The 21447-nt window shown below is 46.4% G+C and overlaps 1 protein-coding gene across 17 annotated transcripts in view; it reads left to right on the top strand.

The window, feature by feature from the left end:
• The window catches only part of LOC144823305 (uncharacterized), a 559034-nt gene that overhangs the window by 4081 nt on the left and 533506 nt on the right, over positions 1-21447 (top strand). For 16 of the 17 annotated variants that reach the window (XM_078681822.1, XM_078681741.1, XM_078681766.1 and 13 more), the window contains exons 2-4: positions 2421-2474; positions 18262-18315; positions 19240-19275. In XM_078681822.1, coding sequence (XP_078537948.1) covers positions 2421-2474; positions 18262-18315; positions 19240-19275 — 144 coding nt within the window. The remainder of the gene's footprint in view (positions 1-2420; positions 2475-18261; positions 18316-19239; positions 19276-21447) is intronic. The other variant, XM_078681830.1, reaches the window with a different exon arrangement.

Below are 21447 nucleotides of genomic sequence, written 5' to 3'. Positions count from 1 at the left end.
TTCTTAGGGGCAGATTTAGAAGCCCCTTGCGCCACCAGATTTACAAGGAGAGGACAAGTCACTGTGCGTGACTTTTCCTCTCCTTGTAAATACGGCCCCTTCACACGCAGCACTTTGCGGTGAAGGGGCGTTCCATGGGTGTTGCTGTGGGTGTTCCCACTCAACACCCATGGAACAAGACACATCTCCAAATTTACAAGAAATCGTAAAACTGGAAATGCATCTGAATGCTATGCCACCCTAGAGGTGGCATAGCGAGGTGCAACGAGGAGAATTGTTTTAATTTCTATATTTTTCCTCTTTGAATGCGTGCTGCATTCTACAGCACGCATTGAAAGAGGAAAAAGCCTTTAGTGATTGTTGTTGTGCAGGAAGGTACCCCTTCCTGCACAAAAACAATCTCCCCATGGCGCAGGCATCCTTGCACCATGGTGCAAGGGTGCCTGCGCTGGTGCTTGGCAGCTGTTTCTGCGCCAGCGCAGTGGAGAGCACAGGAAGGTGACATATCATTGTAGATATGTTGCATTCCTGTGCTCTGAAAGTGTCGCAGCGTGGCGCAGCCAAAGGGCTGTGGTGCCACGCTGCGCACTTTCTTGTAGATCTGTCCCCTAGTGTCTGAATTATCTCACCCCAAAAGGCATTCCTGCCTGGGCATGTCCACCACATGTGAAGAAAGGTTCCCTCTGTTATTTTGCATTTGGAACACCATTCTGGTTTGGAGGGGTTTATTTTATGTAGCCACTGTGGTGTGAATTAGTCCCTGTACTTTTCTGCAATTTTTCATTATAGTTGTCCGGTCCCCATCCAAGTCATCTTCCCATTGCGACCTTAGTGTGAAGATGCGTGCATTGCGCACTCCCGGGCACTGTTACCTGCATAGGATAAGGAACTGATTTATATGCATTTAGTAGGAACCCAGAGTGCTCCTCCACCTGAGCCAGTACTGTATACCGCAGGCCATGTAGTCACTGGGTTTCTCAGTGTTAACAATATATCTTTGGCATAAATTAAGGTCATTTTCCGTTGACCTCCTAACACTAAACCGCTCTTTGTGTTCTGGTGCATAAAATTGTGACAGCAGTTCTATAATCAGTGGAACTATCAGTGGTGAGAGGGGTCATCCCTGCCTAGTCCCTCTCTCCAGCGGCCAGCTGTTTGACATTCTATTGCCTACTTTCACTCTCGCCCTGCTCTTGGTATTCGGAGTTTAATTACTAGACTCTATGATGCAGCAGCAGGGTCATCAAATGGCCCTGAATCATTATCGAGAGCGAAATGGGAGCGAAACCTGAACCTATCTCTTAATGATACCATATGCAAATACTGCTGTCAGTAAATTCCGCAAAAAGCACTGAACAGCAGGCATAGAGTCATTCATTTTCAACATCTACATAAATTACATTCCACTCCTGTACCAGTGTATGCTAAAGGCCTTGCCGCAGATGTGAGCTGTCCCAAATATCATCATGTGGTCCTGCCCACCTAACTTGTGCACCTCCGTACACAGTGTTCACACCTCACTCGCCACATTACATTAAATCTAACACACCCCTTCTTTATGCACTTATACCATATTAAAAACTTTAAAGCATGTGAAATGATTTCATTTATACCAACACGTATGACATCTGACATTATATAATGTGGCAGAACATAGTGCATGGTACAGTGACAAGGTTAGTTAATATAGTGTGATGATTGAGGTGAGAAGACTGTGCATGGCAGTGCGTTAGTTATTTGAATTTTAAGGTGGTGCATAAGTATAAATGTGAGTTATAAGAATGACATTTACTGAAAGTGGTGCATAAACGATAAATTAAATGTATAACTATAACTTTAGAATGGCTAATGTTTGTGTAGTTTAAGTTGCATTTGTGTAGAAACATAAGTAAAGTTTTCCCAACTATAACTTATCTTTAACCTTTGTTCTTTTTTGGAATTTCAATGGTTTTTCTAATGTTATTGACAAATTTGAAACAGTCATCCACTTTAGTTTTGTGGAGTACTGTTAAGTTGAGTATGGTACAATATACTGGAGGACAGTGGTGTAAAGTCTACTATGGTACAATAAATTGTGGTATAGTGGAGGAGAGTAAAGTGAAATCAGGTATACCGTAGAGGCATACAGTAGAAGGGTATAGAGTGGAGTGCCGTAGATTCAATTAGGATACAGTAAAGTGGCGTATATTGCAATGGTATAGAGTGTGGTGCCGTACACTACAGTGTTATACAGCGGGCTTGCATTGAGTGATAGATTAAAGAGTGGTAAAGGAGAGTTAAGTTTTTTAAAATTCTTGTTGCTTGGCATTCAATTGACAAAACAAGATCGTAGAGTTTTGGAAGTAGGGATTTAGTTGGACAGTTATTTTTAACTTGATGAAAATCTCAAGTCTTCTGTTCTCTTTTTTCCTTCCATCTAGAACAATTGGAGGTCTCGTCCACCAGCACACCCGGAACAAGGACACAAGCCACAGGTAAGTTTCCTATACTTTTCCCTAGATTAATACTAATACAGGTACCCTTTTTTTCTGGGTATACGTCTCTTGTGGGGTTGCTGGGATGTGAGGGGTTTGATTTCTCTGTAGTCATCATGACCAAACAAAATGGTAGTGCCCAACTGAGAGTAAAAAAAGAGAAAAAAGTAGGAAAAGAAGGGAAAGAAGGAATCTTCTTTTTTTAACGGGCTCTTGGTCTTTCTTGCAAGTTATATGGTTCTTTTAGTCTTTGATGGCCCGGCTCGATTTCCATGCAGGTCAAGTGAGTAAGCGGGGGTCGCTTTAGAGTGGGATAAATCGCCAGCTCCTACTAATCTCAGAAGAGATTCCCAATCTTAACGTGGCTTGGCAGTTTTAGGACGAATGAAGGAGTTTCATGCAGCATGAGAAACCTAACAAAAGAAGAGAAGAAAACGCGCCCATAATTTACGACACTCCACCTCCCCCTCCGCTAACACTGAAGTTCCAATGTGGGCCTATCTTAGGCTCCAAGTAGACCCTTGTGTGACCCCCTCTATCCACCCGGGCTGGAATAGCAACCAGTCACGTCCCTGAGCGAGCGGGCGGGGCTGGGTGAAGAATGAAGCCGGCGGCCCTCATGCCGTGCACAGATCCTCACGTCAGTGTCTTCATTCCCCTGGACTCCGTACAGCATGTCAGTTACCAGGTGTTCTCCAGTCGCAGTGTAATCCTGAGCACCCACACGCCCTTGGTCTCCTGCACTCGGATTTAAGGGCCTTGTAGGAGTAGTATCCAAGAAAGACTCCTCCCCTTCCTGTTTTCTTGTACCAACCAGGATAGGATTTCCTGTTGTCCCTTAAATTGAAGTGTGACCTTGTCCTTCCTTTTTTCTGTGATATCCTTGAAGGCCTGAAAAAGTGAAAGGGTGTTGTTGGTGTTTCAGTGGCAGCGCCGGTCAGGGACTAGGGCACATCATTGTTCAGCCCTTCACCCACTCCATTGTGACATATCCCCTTTTGGGAGGGAGGTGGGCAAGCCAAACCGAGACCCATTTTGTGTCTGAAAAAGGCTGCTTTATTGAAACAGGTGCATATTACAAAATAACCAACTGGCAACTGCCTTACAAAAATAAAGTCTTGCTACACATCAACTAGCTGAACCCTGATCCCCCTGCCCCTACGATTCCCTCAAAAGTTCCCCACCCTGGCATTAACATAACAACAACATTACACAGTATTGCAGTTAAAACCTTTCCTCCAATGACACCCCGTTCCCTACCTGCCTTCCTGCAACTGTAACTAACAAACGTCTATCCTGAAATTTAGACTACCTGCCCTTTTCCTGCCCTGCTCACAAACTTCCAATTCTTATCGAAAAACCTGTGCCAACCCTGGCGAACTTTACTAAACCCCGAAAGCACCTGTTCCAAGCGATAACCTCCATAAGATCCCTTATGCACCTGTCTCCACAAACCTGGTCTAAACCAAAGAATAAACCCCAAATACTCCACCCAGCTAAAATTCTTAAAAAGCGGGATGGGAGGGTGGGGCCAAGAAAACTATTACTAGCTACCCTGCTGCCAGCCACCAGGTCACCAAAACCTAAAATGGTGGATGGCCATTCCCCTCATAGGATTATGTAGGCATAGGGCTACTTGGGCTACAATTGGGCTATAAATGGGCTATAATTGGGCTACACCCTGAAAAAGCCCCAAACCACAAAATGGCCAATCCGGCCAGCCCAGGCCCCTCTAAAACTGCCCGGGGGCAGACCTCACTTCGTTTGGCTGCCCCCAAACTCCCCTAGGGAGGGAGGTGGCAAGTCTAGCCAAGAAACATTTTGTGTGTGAAAAAGGCCGCTTTATTGAAACAGGTGCATATTACAAAATAACCAACTGGATACTGCCTTACAAAACTAAAGCCTTGCTATACATCAAATAGCTGACCCCTGATCCCCCTGTCCCTAAAATCCCCTCAAACGTTCCCCCACCCTGGCATTAACATAACAACAACATTACATAGTATTGAAGTTAACACTCTTTCCCCAATGACACCCTGTTCCCTACCTGCCTTCCTGCAACTGTAACTAACTAACATCTATCTTGAAACTTACACTACCTGCCTACCCTTTTCCTGCCCTTGCTCACAAACTTCCAATACTTAACGAAAAACCTGTGCCAACCCTGGCCTACTTTACCAAACCCAGCAAGCACCTGTTCCAAGCGACAATCTCCATAAGATCCCTTATGCACCTGTTTCCACAAACCAAGCCTAAACCAAAGAATAAACCCCAAAGACTCCACCCAGCTAAAATTCTTAAAAAGAGGGATGGGAGGGTTGGGCAAAGAATCCCCTCATAGGATTATATAGGGATAGGGCTACTTGGGCTACAATTGGGCTATAATTGGGCTACACCCCGAAAAAGCCCAAAACCACAAAATGGCCAATCCGGCCAGCACAGACCCCTCCCAAACTGCATGGGGGCAGACCTCACTATGTTTGGCTGCCCCCCAAGTCCCCCTTGGTAGGGAGGCGGCAAGCCTAGCTGAGACCCATTTTGTGTGTGAAAAAGGCCGCTTTATTGAAACAGGTGCATATTACAAAATAACTAACAGGCAACTACCTTACAAAACTAAAGCCTCGCTATACATCAAATAGCTGACCCCTGATCCCCCCGTACTTACGATCTCCTCAAAAGTTCCCCCACCCTGACATTAACATAACAACAACATTACACTGTATTGCAGTTAAAACTTTTCCCCCAATGACATCCCGTTCCCTACCTGCCTTCCTGCAACTACAACTAACAAACGTCTATCCTGAAACTTAGACTACCTGCCTACCCTTTTCCTGCCCTGCTCACAAACTTAAATACTTATTTTCCAATACTTAACGAAAAACCTGTGCCAAGCCTGGCCAACTTTACTAAACCCAGGAAGCACCTGTTCCAAGTGACAACCTCCGTAAGATCCCTTATGCACCTGTCTCCACAAACCTGGCCTAAACCAAAGAATAAACTCCAAAGACTCCACCCACCTACAATTCTTAAAAAGAGAGATGGGGCCAAGAAAACTATTACTAGCTACCCTGCTGCCAGCCACCAGGTCACCAAAACCGAAAATGGTGGCCGGAAAATCCCTTTATAGGATTACATAAGCATAGGGCTACGTGGGCTGCTTGGGCTACAATTGATCTACAATTGGGCTATAATTGGGCTACACCCCTAAAAAGCCCCAAACCACAAAATGGCGAATCCAGCCATCCCATGCCCCCCGAAATTGCCCGGAGGGGGCAGCCCTCACTACGTTTTGTTGCCCCCCAAGTCCCCCTTGGGAGGGAGGCGGGCAAGCAAAACTGAGACACATTTTGTGTGTAAAAAAGGCAGCTTTATTGAAACAGGTGCATATTACAAAATAACTAACTGGCAACTGCCTTACAAAACTAAAGCCTCGCTATACATCAAATAGCTGACCCATGATCACCCTGGCACTACGATCCCCTTAAACATTCCCCCACCATGGCATTAACATAACAGCAACATTACATAGTATTGCCGTTAAAACTTTTCGCCCAATGACACCCCGTTCCCTACCTGCCTTTCTGACACTGTATCTAACAAACATCTTTCCTGAAACTTAGACTACCTGCCTACCCTTTTCCTGCCCTTGCTCACAAACTTCCAATACTTAACGAAAAACCTGTGCCAACCCTGGCCAACTTTACCAAACCCCGCAAGCACCTGTTCCAAGCTACAACCTCCATAAGATACCTTATACACCTGTCTCCACAAATCTGGCCTAAACCAAAGAATAAACCCGAAAGACTCCACCCAGATAAAATTCTTTAAAAAAAAAAAAATAATTTATTTGCATTTTTCAAACCCTAGAAACATAACAAGCATGTCACATAAGATTGTCCACCAAACCCTGCCCTCCCCCCACCCACCGTCTCCACAGTTGCACACAGCAGGTCTCTTTGCCTGCATACAGTAACGTGTCATCCACTTCTACAATACGTAACAGCAGCCGAGTCCCTCCCCCGAATGCCAGGGCTAAAAGCAGGACACTTCGCACTCTTTCAAAGCCCCCCATCCAAACCATGATACCGTTTCCACATCCCCCACACTCTATTAAACTTCTTCAGGCAACCTCTATCTTTGTATGTAACCCTTCTGGCTGCCATGTATATATGCATTCCCCTCCTCTATTCATCTAGTCTCGGGGGGTTGAAGCTCCCCAGGCCTCAGCCACATCCCTCTTAGCTACCACTAAGGCCAATGTTAGAAAAATTAAGTGGGGTCGGGTCAAATCCACATCATTTGTTATCCCCAAGAGAACCAATTTAGGCTCCATTGGTAGGGCAGTTTCAAGTATTTCACCAAGTTCCCCCATTATCCTGGCCCAGTAGCTCTGGATGACTCTACATTCCCATATAGTATGATAAAAGTTTCCCTCTGCATTTCCGCATCTTACACAATTAGCGTTGCTAGCTTGTCCAATCTGATGCAAACAATATCTATCATAATAGACTCTATGGAGAATTTTAAATTGGATGAGTCGGAGCCGGGATTTTATTGCCACTTCCCTAGGATGCATCAGGGCAGTCTCCCAGTCAAGTGTGTCCATCTCCCCCAGATTTGATTCCCACGTAGCTTTCAATTTCACCAGTTTGTCCGGCATGTTGTTAAGCAAAGTTTTGTAAGTCAAGGAAACTAGTTTCTCCGAGATCTGTTCCTGCAGTAGACGACCCTCTAGTGGAGCATACTCCAGCAACGGGCCTTAGAGCGCCCCCTCTGCCTGCCAGGCATGGCGTACTTGTGCATATTTTATACCCAGATAAAATTCTTAAAAAGCGGGATGGGAGGGTGGGGCCAAGAACTCTATTACTAGCTACCCTGCTGCCAGCCACCAGGTCACCAAAACCTAAAATGGTGGCTGGCAAATCCCCTCATTGGATTATATAAGCATAGGGCTACTTGGGCTACAATTGGGCTATAATTGGGCTGCACCCTGAAAAAGCCCAAAACCAAAAAATGGCCAATCCGGCCAGCCCAGCCCCTCCCAAACTGCCAGGGGGCAGACCACACTACATTCGGCTGCCCCCCAAACCCCCCTTGGGAGGGAGGCAGCAAGCCTAGCCGAGACCCATTTTATGTGTGAAAAAGGCTGCTTTATTGAAACAGGTGCATATTACAAAATGACCAAATGGCAACAGACTTACAAAACTAAAGCCTCGCTATACATCAAATAGCTGACCCCTGATGCCCCTCGCCCCTACGATCCCCTCAAAAGTTCCCCCACCCTGGCATTAACATAACAGCAACATTACATAGTATTGCAGTTAAAACTTTTCTCCCAATGACACCCCGCTCCCTACCTGCCTTCCTGCAACTATATCTAACAAACATCTTTCCTGAAACTTAGACTACCTGCCTACCCTTTTCCTGCCCTTGCTCACAAACTTCGAATACCTAACGAAAAACCTGTGCCAACCCTGGCCAACTTTACCAAGCCCCGCAAGCACCTGTTCCAAGCGACAACCTCCATAAGATCCCTTATATACCTGTCTCCACAAACCTGGCCTAAACCAAAGAATAAACCCGAAAGACTCCACCCAGATACAATTCTTTTTTAAAAATAAATTCTTTTTATTTGCATTTTTCAAACAATAGAAACATAATAAGCATGTCACATAGGATTGTCCACCAAACCCTGCCCTCCCCCCACCCACCACCCACCGTCTCCAGAGTTGCACACAGCAGGTCTCTATGCCTGCATACAGTAACGTGTCATCTACTTCTACAATACGTAAGAGCAGCCGAGTCCCTCCCCCGAATGCCAGGGCTAAAAGCAGGACACTTCGCACTCTTTCAAAGACCCCCATCCAAACCATGAAAACGTCTCCACATCCCCCACACTCTATTAAATTTCTTCAGGCAACCTCTAGCTTTGTATTTAAACCTTCCGGCTGCCATGTATATATCCATTCCGCTCCTCCATTCATCTAGTCTCGGGGGGTTGAAGCTCCCCAGGCCTCAGCCACATCCCTCTTAGCTACACGACCAAAGTAAAAAAAAAATAAGTGCGGTCGGGTCAAATCAACATCATTTGTTATCCCAAGAGAACCAATTTAGGCTCCATTGGTAGGGCAGTTTCAAGTATTTCACCAAGTTCCCCCATTATCCTGGCCCAGTAGCTCTGGATGACTCTACATTCCCAGATAGTATGATAAAAGTTTCCCTCTGCATTTCCGCATCTTACACAATTAGGGTCGCTAGCTCGTCCCATCTGATGCAAACAATATCTATCATAATAGACTCTATGGAGAATTTTAAATTGGATGAGTCGGAGCCGGGATTTTATTGCCACTTCCCTAGGATGCATCAGAGCAGTCTCCCAGTCAAGTGTGTCCATCTCCCCCGGATTTGATTCCCACTTATCTTTCAGTTTCACCAGTTTGTCCAGCATGTTGTTAAGCAAAGTTTTGTAAGTCAAGGAAACTAGTTTCTCCGAGACCTGTTCCTGCAGTAGACGACCCTCTAGTGGAGCATACTCCGGCAACGGGCCTGAGAGCGCCCCCTCTGCCTGCCAGGCATGGCGTACTTGTGCATATTTCAGACCCAGATAACATTCTTAAAAAGAGGGATGGGAGGGTGGGGCCAAGAACTCTATTACTAGCTACCCTGCTGCCAGCCACCAGGTCACCAAAACCTAAAATGGTAGCTGGCAAATCCCCTCATAGAATTATAAAAGCATAGGGCTACTTGGGCTACAATTGGGCTATAATTGGGCTACACCCTGAAAAAGCTCAAAACTACAAAATGACCAATCCGGCCAGCCCAGGCCCCTCCCAAACTGCTGGGGGCAGACCTCACTACGTTTGGTTGCCTCCCAAGTCGCTCTTGGGAGGGAGGTGGGTAAGCCAAACCGAGACCCATTTTGTGTGTGAAAAAGACAGCTTTATTGAAACAGGTGCATATTACAAAATCACTAACTGGCAACTGCCTTACAAAACTAAAGCCTTGCTATACATCAGATAGCTGACCCCTCATCCCCCCACTTCTACGATCCCCTCAAATGTTCCCCCACCCTGGCATTAATGTAACAGCAACATTACATAGTATTGCAGTTAAAACTTTTCTCCCAATGACACCCCGTTCCCTACCTGCCTTTCTGACACTGTATCTAACAAACATCTTTCCTGAAACTTAGACTACCTGCCTACCCTTTTCATGCCCTTGCTCACAAACTTCCAATACTTAACGAAAAACCTGTGCCAACCCTGGCCAACTTTACCAAACCCCGCAAGCACCTGTTACAAGCGACAACCTCCAAAAGATCCCTTATACACCTGTCTCCACAAACCTGGCCTAAACCAAAGAATAAACCCGAAAGACTCCACACAGATAACATTCTTAAAAAGAGGGATGGGAGGGTGGGGCCAAGAAAACTATTACTAACTACCCTGCTGCCAGCTACCAGGTAACCAAAACCTTAAATGGTGGCTGGCAAATTCCCTCATAGGATTATATAAGCATAGGGCTACTTGGACTACAATTGGGCTATAATTGGGCTACACCCTGAAAAAGCTCAAAACTACAAAATGGCCAATCCGGCCAGCCCAGGCCCCTCCCAAACTGCTGGGGGAGGCAGACCTCACTACGTTTGGTTGCCCCCCAAGTCCCCCTTGGGAGGGAGGTGGGCAAGCCAAACGGAGACCCATTTTGTGTGTGAAAAAGACAGCTTTATTGAAACAGGTGCATATTACAAAATACCTAACTGGCAACTGCCTTACAAAACGAAAGCCTTCTGTACATGAAATAGCTGATCCCCCTGCCCCTACGATCCACTCAAATGTTCCCCCACCCTGGCATTAACGTAACAATAACATTACACAGTATTGTAGTTAAAATGTTTTCCCCCAATGACACCCTGTTTCCTACCTGCCTTCCTGCAACTGTAACTAACAAACAACTATCCTGAAACTTAGACTACCTGCCTACCCTTTTCCTGCCCTTGCTCACAAACATCCAATACTTAACGAAAAACCTGTGCCAACCCTGGCCAACTTGTCTAAACCCCGCCACCCAGGAAAAAAGGGGTGACGGCCACTACTGCCTAGGCCCCTTTTTTCTGCCCTCACCTGTCCTATAGGCCACTGAGTTTCTAGGGTGGCTGTGAACATTTAACATTCTGGCTAAACACCTTCCTAATGTCCAACAAATAAAGGTCCATTCCCAGCCTTGACAAGTGGACCCCGTCTCCTCCCAAAAATTCCACTGCATCAAAGCGAATGTCCCTGTGCACAATTCTACCAAAACTCAATTCCATGCAAAAACGAGACATCTCTGTTTTAAGCTTCCTCCTGACTCTGTCCACTGCTCCTGGATTAACTGCCCCCGCCAGACGCGGCGGGGCACAACATAGTCCATACCACAAAACATCCTGACTACTGTTGTTTAATTAGTGCTAAGTCCGTCTTCATGCTTCTCCTCAGGACTATGCCCTTCTCTTTACACAAATTGTTTCCACCCAAATATATGACCAAAATGTCCGGACACCGACCCCGAACTAGCAGACCGTTAAGACACGGAATGAGCTCCTTTCAAAACATGCTCCCTCTTCTTTTCCGTAACACTTTAAACAGTTTATTATTATAACCAAGATTCTGTCCAAAATAACTTTCTCGTGCTTGTACGTGGGCCAACTTTACAAAGGATTGTCCCATAACCCAGATTTACATTTCCAACGAAAGGGGAGCCAGCCACCGAACCTGAAACGAGAACCATTGCGTGAATTTATGCATTGAAACAACTGCGCTAGATTCCTTATCCCTGCTGTAAAAAGTATCGCTTATAACAATCTGAGGATCCCCTCCCCAAGCGCATGATATCACCCTGTTTCCACCCTCTATTGCTTGCCTCAGATGCTGCCCCAATCTGGAAAGAGTTTGCCCCAATTCCTGCACTGTGTATGCCAATTCCTTCAGGGCCTTCCTCAGCACAGCTGGCTGCAGAAGGCTGCAACTCTTTTCCCATTCGCATGCACAAAAACGGATTCCCCGATCTCCTTGGATGCTGCTCGTCAGTGAAGCCCCCATCTATAAGGGCAAGTAAGTTTAGTCAATGGAGCCTACAACAACACCCATTTTCCCTTGCCCTTTAGATCCCTTTTGGACTTTTTTTACCGTATATGTATACCCGCATTGCGCAAGACCACATCTTCCCACCCGATCCCCCCACCCCTTCCATCCCCTAACAACTCAGACACTCTAAATGCACCAAAAAACATCCACCATCAGTGTGGAAAACAGACATGACTCAAAGGCATCCGTGCAAATCCTAGGCAAAAGCTGTATTACGCTGCTCAGCAACTGCCATGACAAGGGTCTCCTGACTGTATTCAGCTGGCCACGCTCCCTGGCCCACCCTTCTAGCATCCTTGAGTCAAATTCATCCACCGAAGGCATGTAACCCCAGAGCAATTTACCCATGGATGCAATTCCTGCTAATTTCCTTGCAATTGATACCCTGGGTAAGCCTTTTCCAATCATATCCAGAATAAACTGAATCACATTGTTCCTTCGCTGTAACTCATTCGAGCGCCGCTGGCTGGTCCTGGTCAAGACCTGTCCCGTGAGCCCCCCTACTAAGCTTTCTGCTGCCCCCTCTTCTCAAATTTAAACCTTTGCCCTCCAAACCAGCTGACCCTCCCTGTGCAAGGTAAGCATCCACTTGACCCACTCTCCTAATGGCCCTCACCTCCTTATTCCATGAGGTGAAAATATCTAGCCCTTCCCAGGCATTACTAACCCCCCCCCCCCGGCGGTTTCCCAATCCCCCAGGATCCCCTCCTCTTGCTCCCAACATCCATTTGAGCCCGGGCCTTGCCCAAACTCCCTCTATCTTCCTCCGCTCTCCGCTCTCCACTCCCCAAACCCAAGTTCCCATTCAAAATCCCTCAGGCCCTCACCCTGCCTAACCCAACCGGGTATACCGCCTCCACCTCCCAAACCCCAAAACCGCCCTTGCACACTCTCGCCGGAGCCTCGAAATGCGCACGAGGCTCTGGTGCATGTTGGGAGAAAGAGGGCGCTCTTCTGGCCTAAGAGCAGCCCCTAAAACTCCCAGTTTTTCTACTCGCCCGCCTAGGGGACGTGCAGGCCAAGACGGCGGCTGCCATTCACAAGAAAACTATTACTAGCTACCCAAGAAAACTATTACTAGTTACCCTGCTGCCAGCCACCAGGTCACCAAAACCTAAAATGGTGGCTGGCAAATCCCCTCATAGGATTATATAAGCCGCTCTTCGGGCCTAAGAGCAGCCCCTAAAACTCTGTTTTTCTTCTCGCCCGCCTAGGGGACGTGCAGGCCAAGACAGGGGCTGCCATTCACAAGAAAACTATTACTAGCTACCCATGAAAACTATTACTAGTTACCCTGCTGCCAGCCACCAGGCCACCAAAACCTAACATGGTGGCTGGCAAATACCCTCATAGGATTATATAAGCATAGGGCTACTTGGGCTATGATTGGACTACAATTGGGCTACACCCCAAAAAAGCCCAAAACCACAAAATGGTCAATCCGGCCAGCCCAGAACCATCCCAAACTATCCGGGGGACAGACCTCACTATGTTCAGCTGCCCCCACAAACCCCCCATCTCGGACAAGAAATCTGCGTTACAGTGATCTGTGGTGGACCTCAAACCAAAACGGGTGCAAGGAAATAAACCACCTCAGTATTCTAGGGTTATTCCACTTAGTTCGGCTCATCCATGTCAAGGGGGCATGCTCTGTGTATAGAATGAGTGGGTTACCCTCCAGGTAATATCACAACTTTTTAAAAGCCAATTTAAGGGCTGAACATTCTATTTCAATGACCGGGTAACATTGTTCTGTAGGAAAGAGTTTTCTGATGATGAATAGGACGGGACTTCAAGACCTTCATTATTAGACTGAGAAAGGACCGATCCTATCCCCATGTATGAGGCATCTGTCAGAAAAAGAAAGATTTTAATACAATTTGGAGACGCTGAGACTGGACTCAAAGTGATGGCCTGCTTCAGTTCCTTAACCACCCTAAGCGTGGAAGGGTATACTCAGATGTGAGTCCCTTGCTCATTGCACCATCAGGATTCAAGCAAGCCGGGCCGAAGATGGCTGAAATGCCAGAAACCGGTCCCCGGAAGCTTGTTTCCTTCCCAGTGTAAGAATTGGCTTTTGTAGTCTGGTCTGCCCTGTTCCCATGATGCACTGGGCCAGGGACAGACTAATTTGCATACAGCCAGGTTCTGAAACTGGGATGGTGCAATGAGCTAAAAAACGGTGTTGGATCAAGCCCTGATCTCTTGACTGGGTGAGAGTACTCTGCTTAATTCAGAGACTCTGTCCATCACCACCCCTTGTTGTAAATTATTTTGTCCACCCTAAGCGTGGAAGGGTATACTCAGATGTGAGTCCCTTGCTCATTGCACCATCAGGATTCAAGCAAGCCGGGCCGAAGACGCCTGAAATGGCAGAAACCGGTCCCCGGAAGCTTGTTTCCTTCCCAGTGTAAGAATTGGCTTTTGTAGTCTGGTCTGCCCTGTTCCCATGATGCACTGGGCCAGGGACATACTAATTTGCATACAGCCAGGTTCTGAAACTGGGATGGTGCAATGAGCTAAAAAACGGTGTTGGATCTAGCCCTGATCTCTTGACTGGGTGAGAGTACTCTGCTTAATTCAGAGACTCTGTCCATCACCACCCCTTGTTGTAAATTATTTTGTCCACCCTAAGCGTGGAAGGGTATACTCAGATGTGAGTCCCTTGCTCATTGCACCATCAGGATTCAAGCAAGCCCGGCCGAAGACGCCTGAAATGGCAGAAACCGGTCCCCGGAAGCTTGTTTCCTTCCCAGTGTAAGAATTGGCTTTTGTAGTCTGGTCTGCCCTGTTCCCATGATGCACTGGGCCAGGGACATACTAATTTGCATACAGCCAGGTTCTGAAACTGGGATGGTGCAATGAGCTAAAAAACGGTGTTGGATCTAGCCCTGATCTCTTGACTGGGTGAGAGTACTCTGCTTAATTCAGAGACTCTGTCCATCACCACCCCTTGTTGTAAATTATTTTGTCCACCCTAAGCGTGGAAGGGTATACTCAGATGTGAGTCCCTTGCTCATTGCACCATCAGGATTCAAGCAAGCCGGGCCGAAGACGCCTGATATGGCAGAAACCGGTCCCCGGAAGCTTGTTTCCTTCCCAGTGTAAGAATTGGCTTTTGTAGTCTGGTCTGCCCTGTTCCCATGATGCACTGGGCCAGGGACATACTAATTTGCATACAGCCAGGTTCTGAAACTGGGATGGTGCAATGAGCTAAAAAACGGTGTTGGATCTAGCCCTGATCTCTTGACTGGGTGAGAGTACTCTGCTTAATTCAGAGACTCTGTCCATCACCACCCCTTGTTGTAAATTATTTTGTCCACCCTAAGCGTGGAAGGGTATACTCAGATGTGAGTCCCTTGCTCATTGCACCATCAGGATTCAAGCAAGCCGGGCCGAAGACGCCTGAAATGGCAGAAACCGGTCCCCGGAAGCTTGTTTCCTTCCCAGTGTAAGAATTGGCTTTTGTAGTCTGGTCTGCCCTGTTCCCATGATGCACTGGGCCAGGGACATACTAATTTGCATACAGCCAGGTTCTGAAACTGGGATGGTGCAATGAGCTAAAAAACGGTGTTGGATCTAGCCCTGATCTCTTGACTGGGTGAGAGTACTCTGCTTAATTCAGAGACTCTGTCCATCACCACCCCTTGTTGTAAATTATTTTGTCCACCCTAAGCGTGGAAGGGTATACTCAGATGTGAGTCCCTTGCTCATTGCACCATCAGGATTCAAGCAAGCCGGGCCGAAGACGCCTGAAATGGCAGAAACCGGTCCCCGGAAGCTTGTTTCCTTCCCAGTGTAAGAATTGGCTTTTGTAGTCTGGTCTGCCCTGTTCCCATGATGCACTGGGCCAGGGACATACTAATTTGCATACAGCCAGGTTCTGAAACTGGGATGGTGCAATGAGCTAAAAAACGGTGTTGGATCTAGCCCTGATCTCTTGACTGGGTGAGAGTACTCTGCTTAATTCAGAGACTCTGTCCATCACCACCCCTTGTTGTAAATTATTTTGTCCACCCTAAGCGTGGAAGGGTATACTCAGATGTGAGTCCCTTGCTCATTGCACCATCAGGATTCAAGCAAGCCGGGCCGAAGACGCCTGAAATGGCAGAAACCGGTCCCCGGAAGCTTGTTTCCTTCCCAGTGTAAGAATTGGCTTTTGTAGTCTGGTCTGCCCTGTTCCCATGATGCACTGGGCCAGGGACATACTAATTTGCATACAGCCAGGTTCTGAAACTGGGATGGTGCAATGAGCTAAAAAACGGTGTTGGATCTAGCCCTGATCTCTTGACTGGGTGAGAGTACTCTGCTTAATTCAGAGACTCTGTCCATCACCACCCCTTGTTGTAAATTATTTTGTCCACCCTAAGCGTGGAAGGGTATACTCAGATGTGAGTCCCTTGCTCATTGCACCATCAGGATTCAAGCAAGCCGGGCCGAAGACGCCTGAAATGGCAGAAACCGGTCCCCGGAAGCTTGTTTCCTTCCCAGTGTAAGAATTGGCTTTTGTAGTCTGGTCTGCCCTGTTCCCATGATGCACTGGGCCAGGGACATACTAATTTGCATACAGCCAGGTTCTGAAACTGGGATGGTGCAATGAGCTAAAAAACGGTGTTGGATCTAGCCCTGATCTCTTGACTGGGTGAGAGTACTCTGCTTAATTCAGAGACTCTGTCCATCACCACCCCTTGTTGTAAATCAGTTCCTTAAAGGCTTCTATGACTGCAGTGGAGGGTGGTTGGTGGTCCTTATTGGTCACTCCTTTTTTTAGCAGATTGGTTAGGGGTCTGCTTTGTCAGAATAATGGGGTAGAAACCTATAGTATTCTAGAGGGTCAAGAAAGACTTCCCATTTAATATGTGGAAAAGGAGTTTAATGAGACCATTACCTAAGACATACTCCAAAGACCTCACTTTCCTATATCCTCCTCTTGATTTTTTTGCCTTGATATGCAAGTTAGCTTTTCCCAGTTCTTGAAGGATTGCGTGAAGGTGGTTAAGATGGTCTTTCAAAGTATTGCTGAAGATGACGATGTCATGCAGATAAGCGGAGGAGGAAGCTTGATGGTTCTTTAATTCTCGGTTTATTAACTAATAAAATGTAGGGGGTTCAGTGAAGGCCAAAGGGCAAGACAATAAATTGAAATAAGCTGTACAGTATAGAAAAGGCTGTCTTTTCTTGGTCCTCCTTTTTAAGATGTACTTGCCAGTATCCCTTGGTAAGGTCAATGATAGTATTATAACATGCTTTTCTTAGTTTTTATTATCAGCTCATCAATCCTGGGGAGGGAAGACCCATCAAATTTGGATACCTCTGTTGATCGCTCTGAAGTCAATGCAGAAATTTATAGTGCCATCTGGCTTAGGGACCAATACTCTAGGGGACAACCAATTGCTTTGTGACGGTTCTATTACGCCCATCTGCAACATTTGTTCAACTTCTTTCTCGATTGCCTGTCTTCTAGCAGCAGGTATCTGATATGGTTTTTATGTTTTATGAAAAAAAAACACTTGTGTGGGGATGGCTTGTTCTGCTAATTGCGTTCTTCCTGGGAGATCAGAAAACAAAGAGAAAAAAGGTTGAAGTGTTTTTAAGAGCCCACTCTGCAGTTATTCCTTCAAGAATTAATTGAAGGGATGCTGCCCCAGAGTCCTAGGTGGGCTCTCCACTGCAGTCACTGCTTGTACTTATCGGGTAAGAGGTCCCAACCATTTCTTCAATAGATTGACATGATAATTCTGCTCTTTGTTAGGGGATATACGTAAATGATAGGAAACTTAGACCTCATTTTTCAAAACCAAGAAATAAAAGAGTCCCCCTCAGAACACATAAAGACCAATAGCGGAATGAGACAGTAGTTAGTCCCTGCTGCCTGGGAGGAACTGAAGAGAAAAAGGAGAGACAAAGAGGCAGCACCGACCACTATCAAGCAAGGATTTTTAAAGGACAATGAAACAAACAAATCAAAAGCAGGGGGATGGCTTTAAGCCAACATGACAAAATACAACAGGTCTTGAATGCTCAACCTAAAAAGAGTCTTTGGAGTATATCCATGTAGGCCTCTTTCGTTTTCTAGATCTTATCCGGTAAATCTCTTAATCAATCCCTAGATAGTTCCATATGAATTTCTTTATTTCCTTGAATGGGGTATCTCCCTGGGTGTTCATTATTTGGTATGCTGCCTGGGCTTCTCTAGTCAGAAGACGGAGGAGAAAAAAATAACACTTTTCTCTAGGCTAAGCATGAGTCCTAGCAGCTCTTTTGAAGTATAACAATAAACCATCAGGGTCTTCGCCCACAATATGCTTTTGTAAGTATAATGTGGAAGTAGAACCAAACCAGAAGTCAATTGAAACTGATCTTTATTCAAATGGTCCAACTGTGACTAGACCCCATTGCAGAATATCTCTCGGTCCGCTTTGGTCGAGGACATTTGCCTCTCTAATACCCATTCTAATTTCCTCTGTCCTTGTACTAATTGCTGTACCATGGTATCAATTATGTAACAATGGAGGGCTGCCTGCTTTCTCAACCATGGGTTGCTTGGCATCTGATTGACAACACAAGATAGTTGGGTTTTGGAAGTAGGTATTTATTTGTACAGTTATTTTTACCTTGATAAAATTCTCAAGTCTTCTGTTTTCTGTTTTCCTTCTTTCTAGAATGGCCGGAAGTCTGGTCCATGGGCCCCCTCGAAACAAGGAAACAAGCTACAGGTGAGTCTCTTATACCTTTTCCCAGAGTAAGGTTAATACAGGTGCCCTTGCCTTTCTCTGGGTATACCATCTCTTGTGAGGTTAGTGAGGTGTGAGGTGTTCGATTTCTCTATAGTTGTGGAAGCCAAATAAAAGATAGTGCCCAAATGTGAGGAAGAAAAGAGAAACAAAATTGGAATAGAAGGAATCCTCTTCTTTTAACATGCACCTGGTCTTTCTTACAAGCTGCATGGTCCTTTTAGTCTATGATGGCCCAACTCAATTCCCAACCAGGTTGAGTGAGTAAGAGCGGTGGTTAAAGGTGGTGCTCCAGACCAGCTACTTCTAGTCTTAGAAGAGATTTCAGATCTTAACCGTGGCTTAGCAGTTTTAGGACAAGTGAAGGAGTTTCATGTAGCATGTGAAACCTCATAAAAGATTAAACGAAAACCCACCTGTAATTTATGACACTCCACCTCCCTCCTCCGTTAATACTGAAGTTCCCATGTTGGCCTTATCATAGGCTCCATTTAGACCCTTGTGTGGCCCCTCCATCCATCAGTGCTGGAATAGAATCTGGTCACGTTCCTGGTGCGTGGCTGGGTGAAGCATCCTGCCAATGTCCCTCCTGCCATTAAGAGATCCTCCCATCAGCATTTTTATTCCCCTGGTCTCCGTTCAGCTTGTCCAGTCTCAGATATTCTCCCATTGTAGTGCAGTCCTCAGCATCCACACCCTTTTGGTCTCTAGGTACTCAATCTTTTTTAAAGGGTCTTGGGTGAGCAGTATCGGGGAAAAACGTATCCTCTTCCCGTCTTTTTGTAGCAATCAGGATAGGATTTCCTGTTGTCCCTTCAAATGATGCCTGACTTTGTCCTTCCTCTATTTCTGTGATATCCTCGAAGGCCTGAAAAAGTAAAAGGATTTTGTGATTTGGTTTTTCAGGGGGAGCGCCGGGCACGGGCCAAGACACGTCATCCGGTAAGTCCTCATTGTTCAGCCCTTCACCCCCTCCATTTTGACACTACTGTAGAGTATATTTGCATCCACTAAACTGGTGTACAGTGGAGTGCTATAGACAGGAGTATTGTACAGTCTAGGAGCATGTATTGGAATATCGTATATTGAAATAGCATACAGTTGAGTGGCATACAGTAGACTCAGGTACAGTGAAGTGGTGTAAAGTGGAATAGCGTACACTGGAGTGGAGTACAATGAAGTACCATAAGGTGGAGTGACATATAGTTTAGTAGTGCACAGTGGGCTTACGTAAAGTACGTAAATTGGCGAATGGCGAATGTCCAAATGGGGGTATAACCGGGCTCCAGTCCCTCCGTCTCTCAGGCTGCAAGGCTGCAGTAGGCCCCGTCACTACTCCAGGCCCCACGTGTAGGCGTACACTCCCCCATTCTCCCTGTTGAGGCCTGCAGATGGGGGAGCCTCGCACAAACCAGCCGAGTAGCGCTTGCTCTGTCACTTCCTCTCACTGCCAGCACACGGAGTCCCTAAAGCTCTTCACTGATAAAGAGGGTGTCCCCTTCAGGGAGATGTGATAGCCCCGGGTCCCTTATGTAGCTTCTGGTGGTGTGCTACCTCTAGGCCGGATCCAGGCCTCCTCCGCCCGCAGCTCGGGACCGGCCGCCACCACACTCCGGCCCAGACTCCTCCCGTGCTCCTGTACGGATCACGAGGGCCAGCTGACCCCACTGGCCGAAGCTCTGGCGGTCGGAGGCCCGCTGTGCACCCGCCTCAGGGCCGCCCTGTACCCGCCGGAGACCCAGCTGCGTGTGGCTCGCCAGGCCCGGCTGCTACCCAGGGATCCGGCCGCTCACCTCCGTTGCTTCCACAGTGCACTCTGCACCAACTCACTAGCGGCACCTCTCACCTTCACCACCAGGCACCGGAGAAGTCGCCGCCAGCCCCAAAAGCCGCCACCACCTCGCTGTCAGGGACACAGGATTTTGCCGGCCTCACCAACACAGTCCAGGCCCGGCTGCCATTTTCGCCTCTGCTGCCTCCGGCCACGTGGATTCTTCTCTCACCGTCCCACTAGTCACTCGGCTCCACCGGAGCAGTTTTGGCGGTACTCAGAGTCCAGGAGTGAGCTCCCCCTCAATACCAAGCTGCTGGCTGGAGGCAATGCTGCTGCTGGCCAAGTTGGCTGCGGGAGAGCGGGGAGAGGATGTGGAACACATCTTACTCGTTCAGCATCTTGGCCACGCCCCCCAGCCATATAGGTTTAATCACAATTTTCCATTGTTGTATGGTCAGCGTTTTGCTTACTTATGGGTTAGGGTGTTATATATAATTAAGTATTACGTGTTATTGTTATTTACTACCTAATACCACTTTGTCAGTTGTAATAGGTTACCTTTTTGTTTACAAATGTGTAGATATTATCGACCTATGGATTTTTTGATATTTTCTCCTTTAGTAATGTTGGGCCCGTTTGTGGAATCTCATTGAAATGTAACATACTTGTTCCACCCGTTTTATTGTGGAAGTTGTAGAAGTTTTGTATGGTTTGGTCAAGGGGATCCAATAAAAAGAAGGTCCCAAAACGTGTGTAATTACAATATATTTCACGTACACTTTTGTATTTTCCGTTCCGTGGAAACCACCAGTCACATTTTGTTACAATGTGGCAGAATTACATATTATAGTGTCCACATGAATATTGTGTGTAGGTTAGGTAAGTAGTGTAACTAATTTGTAAGTTTTAGGGTTTTTAAAGTTAGTGATATCTGTTGTGCTTTTTAGCGAAATATGGAGGTATTTCGAGATAGTACCACAGTTCATAGTGTTTACAAGTCATTAGCTGATTGTGTAATCTTTGGCTTTAGAAAAGTTAAACGCAGCTATGTTTTTGGGTACACTTTGCCCATTTTCTTTGTTACGCTTTCAGATGTAGGTAAGTATTCATGGGGTTGTATTTTTGCCCTAACTATTACCACTTTAGTGTAAAATATTTAAATATTTCTATATATGTAAAAGAAAACACAGAGAGCACGGTAGTACCGTGGTAGCCTAAAAATATTTTGTAAGGTTAACATTTTTCTTTTTTATTTCTATAAATGTTCATAGCAGTGTATTCTAAGCTGTGTTGTTTTGTAAAGTAGCAGGGTAATTTTTACCTATTAGCACGCTACTCCA

This window comes from Lissotriton helveticus, chromosome 1_1, assembly GCF_964261635.1.
Source record: "Lissotriton helveticus chromosome 1_1, aLisHel1.1, whole genome shotgun sequence".
Classification (NCBI taxonomy): domain Eukaryota; kingdom Metazoa; phylum Chordata; class Amphibia; order Caudata; family Salamandridae; genus Lissotriton; species Lissotriton helveticus.
The sequence above is the reverse complement of the archived record's forward strand: the minus strand, read 5'-3'. Positions and strand labels throughout refer to the sequence as shown.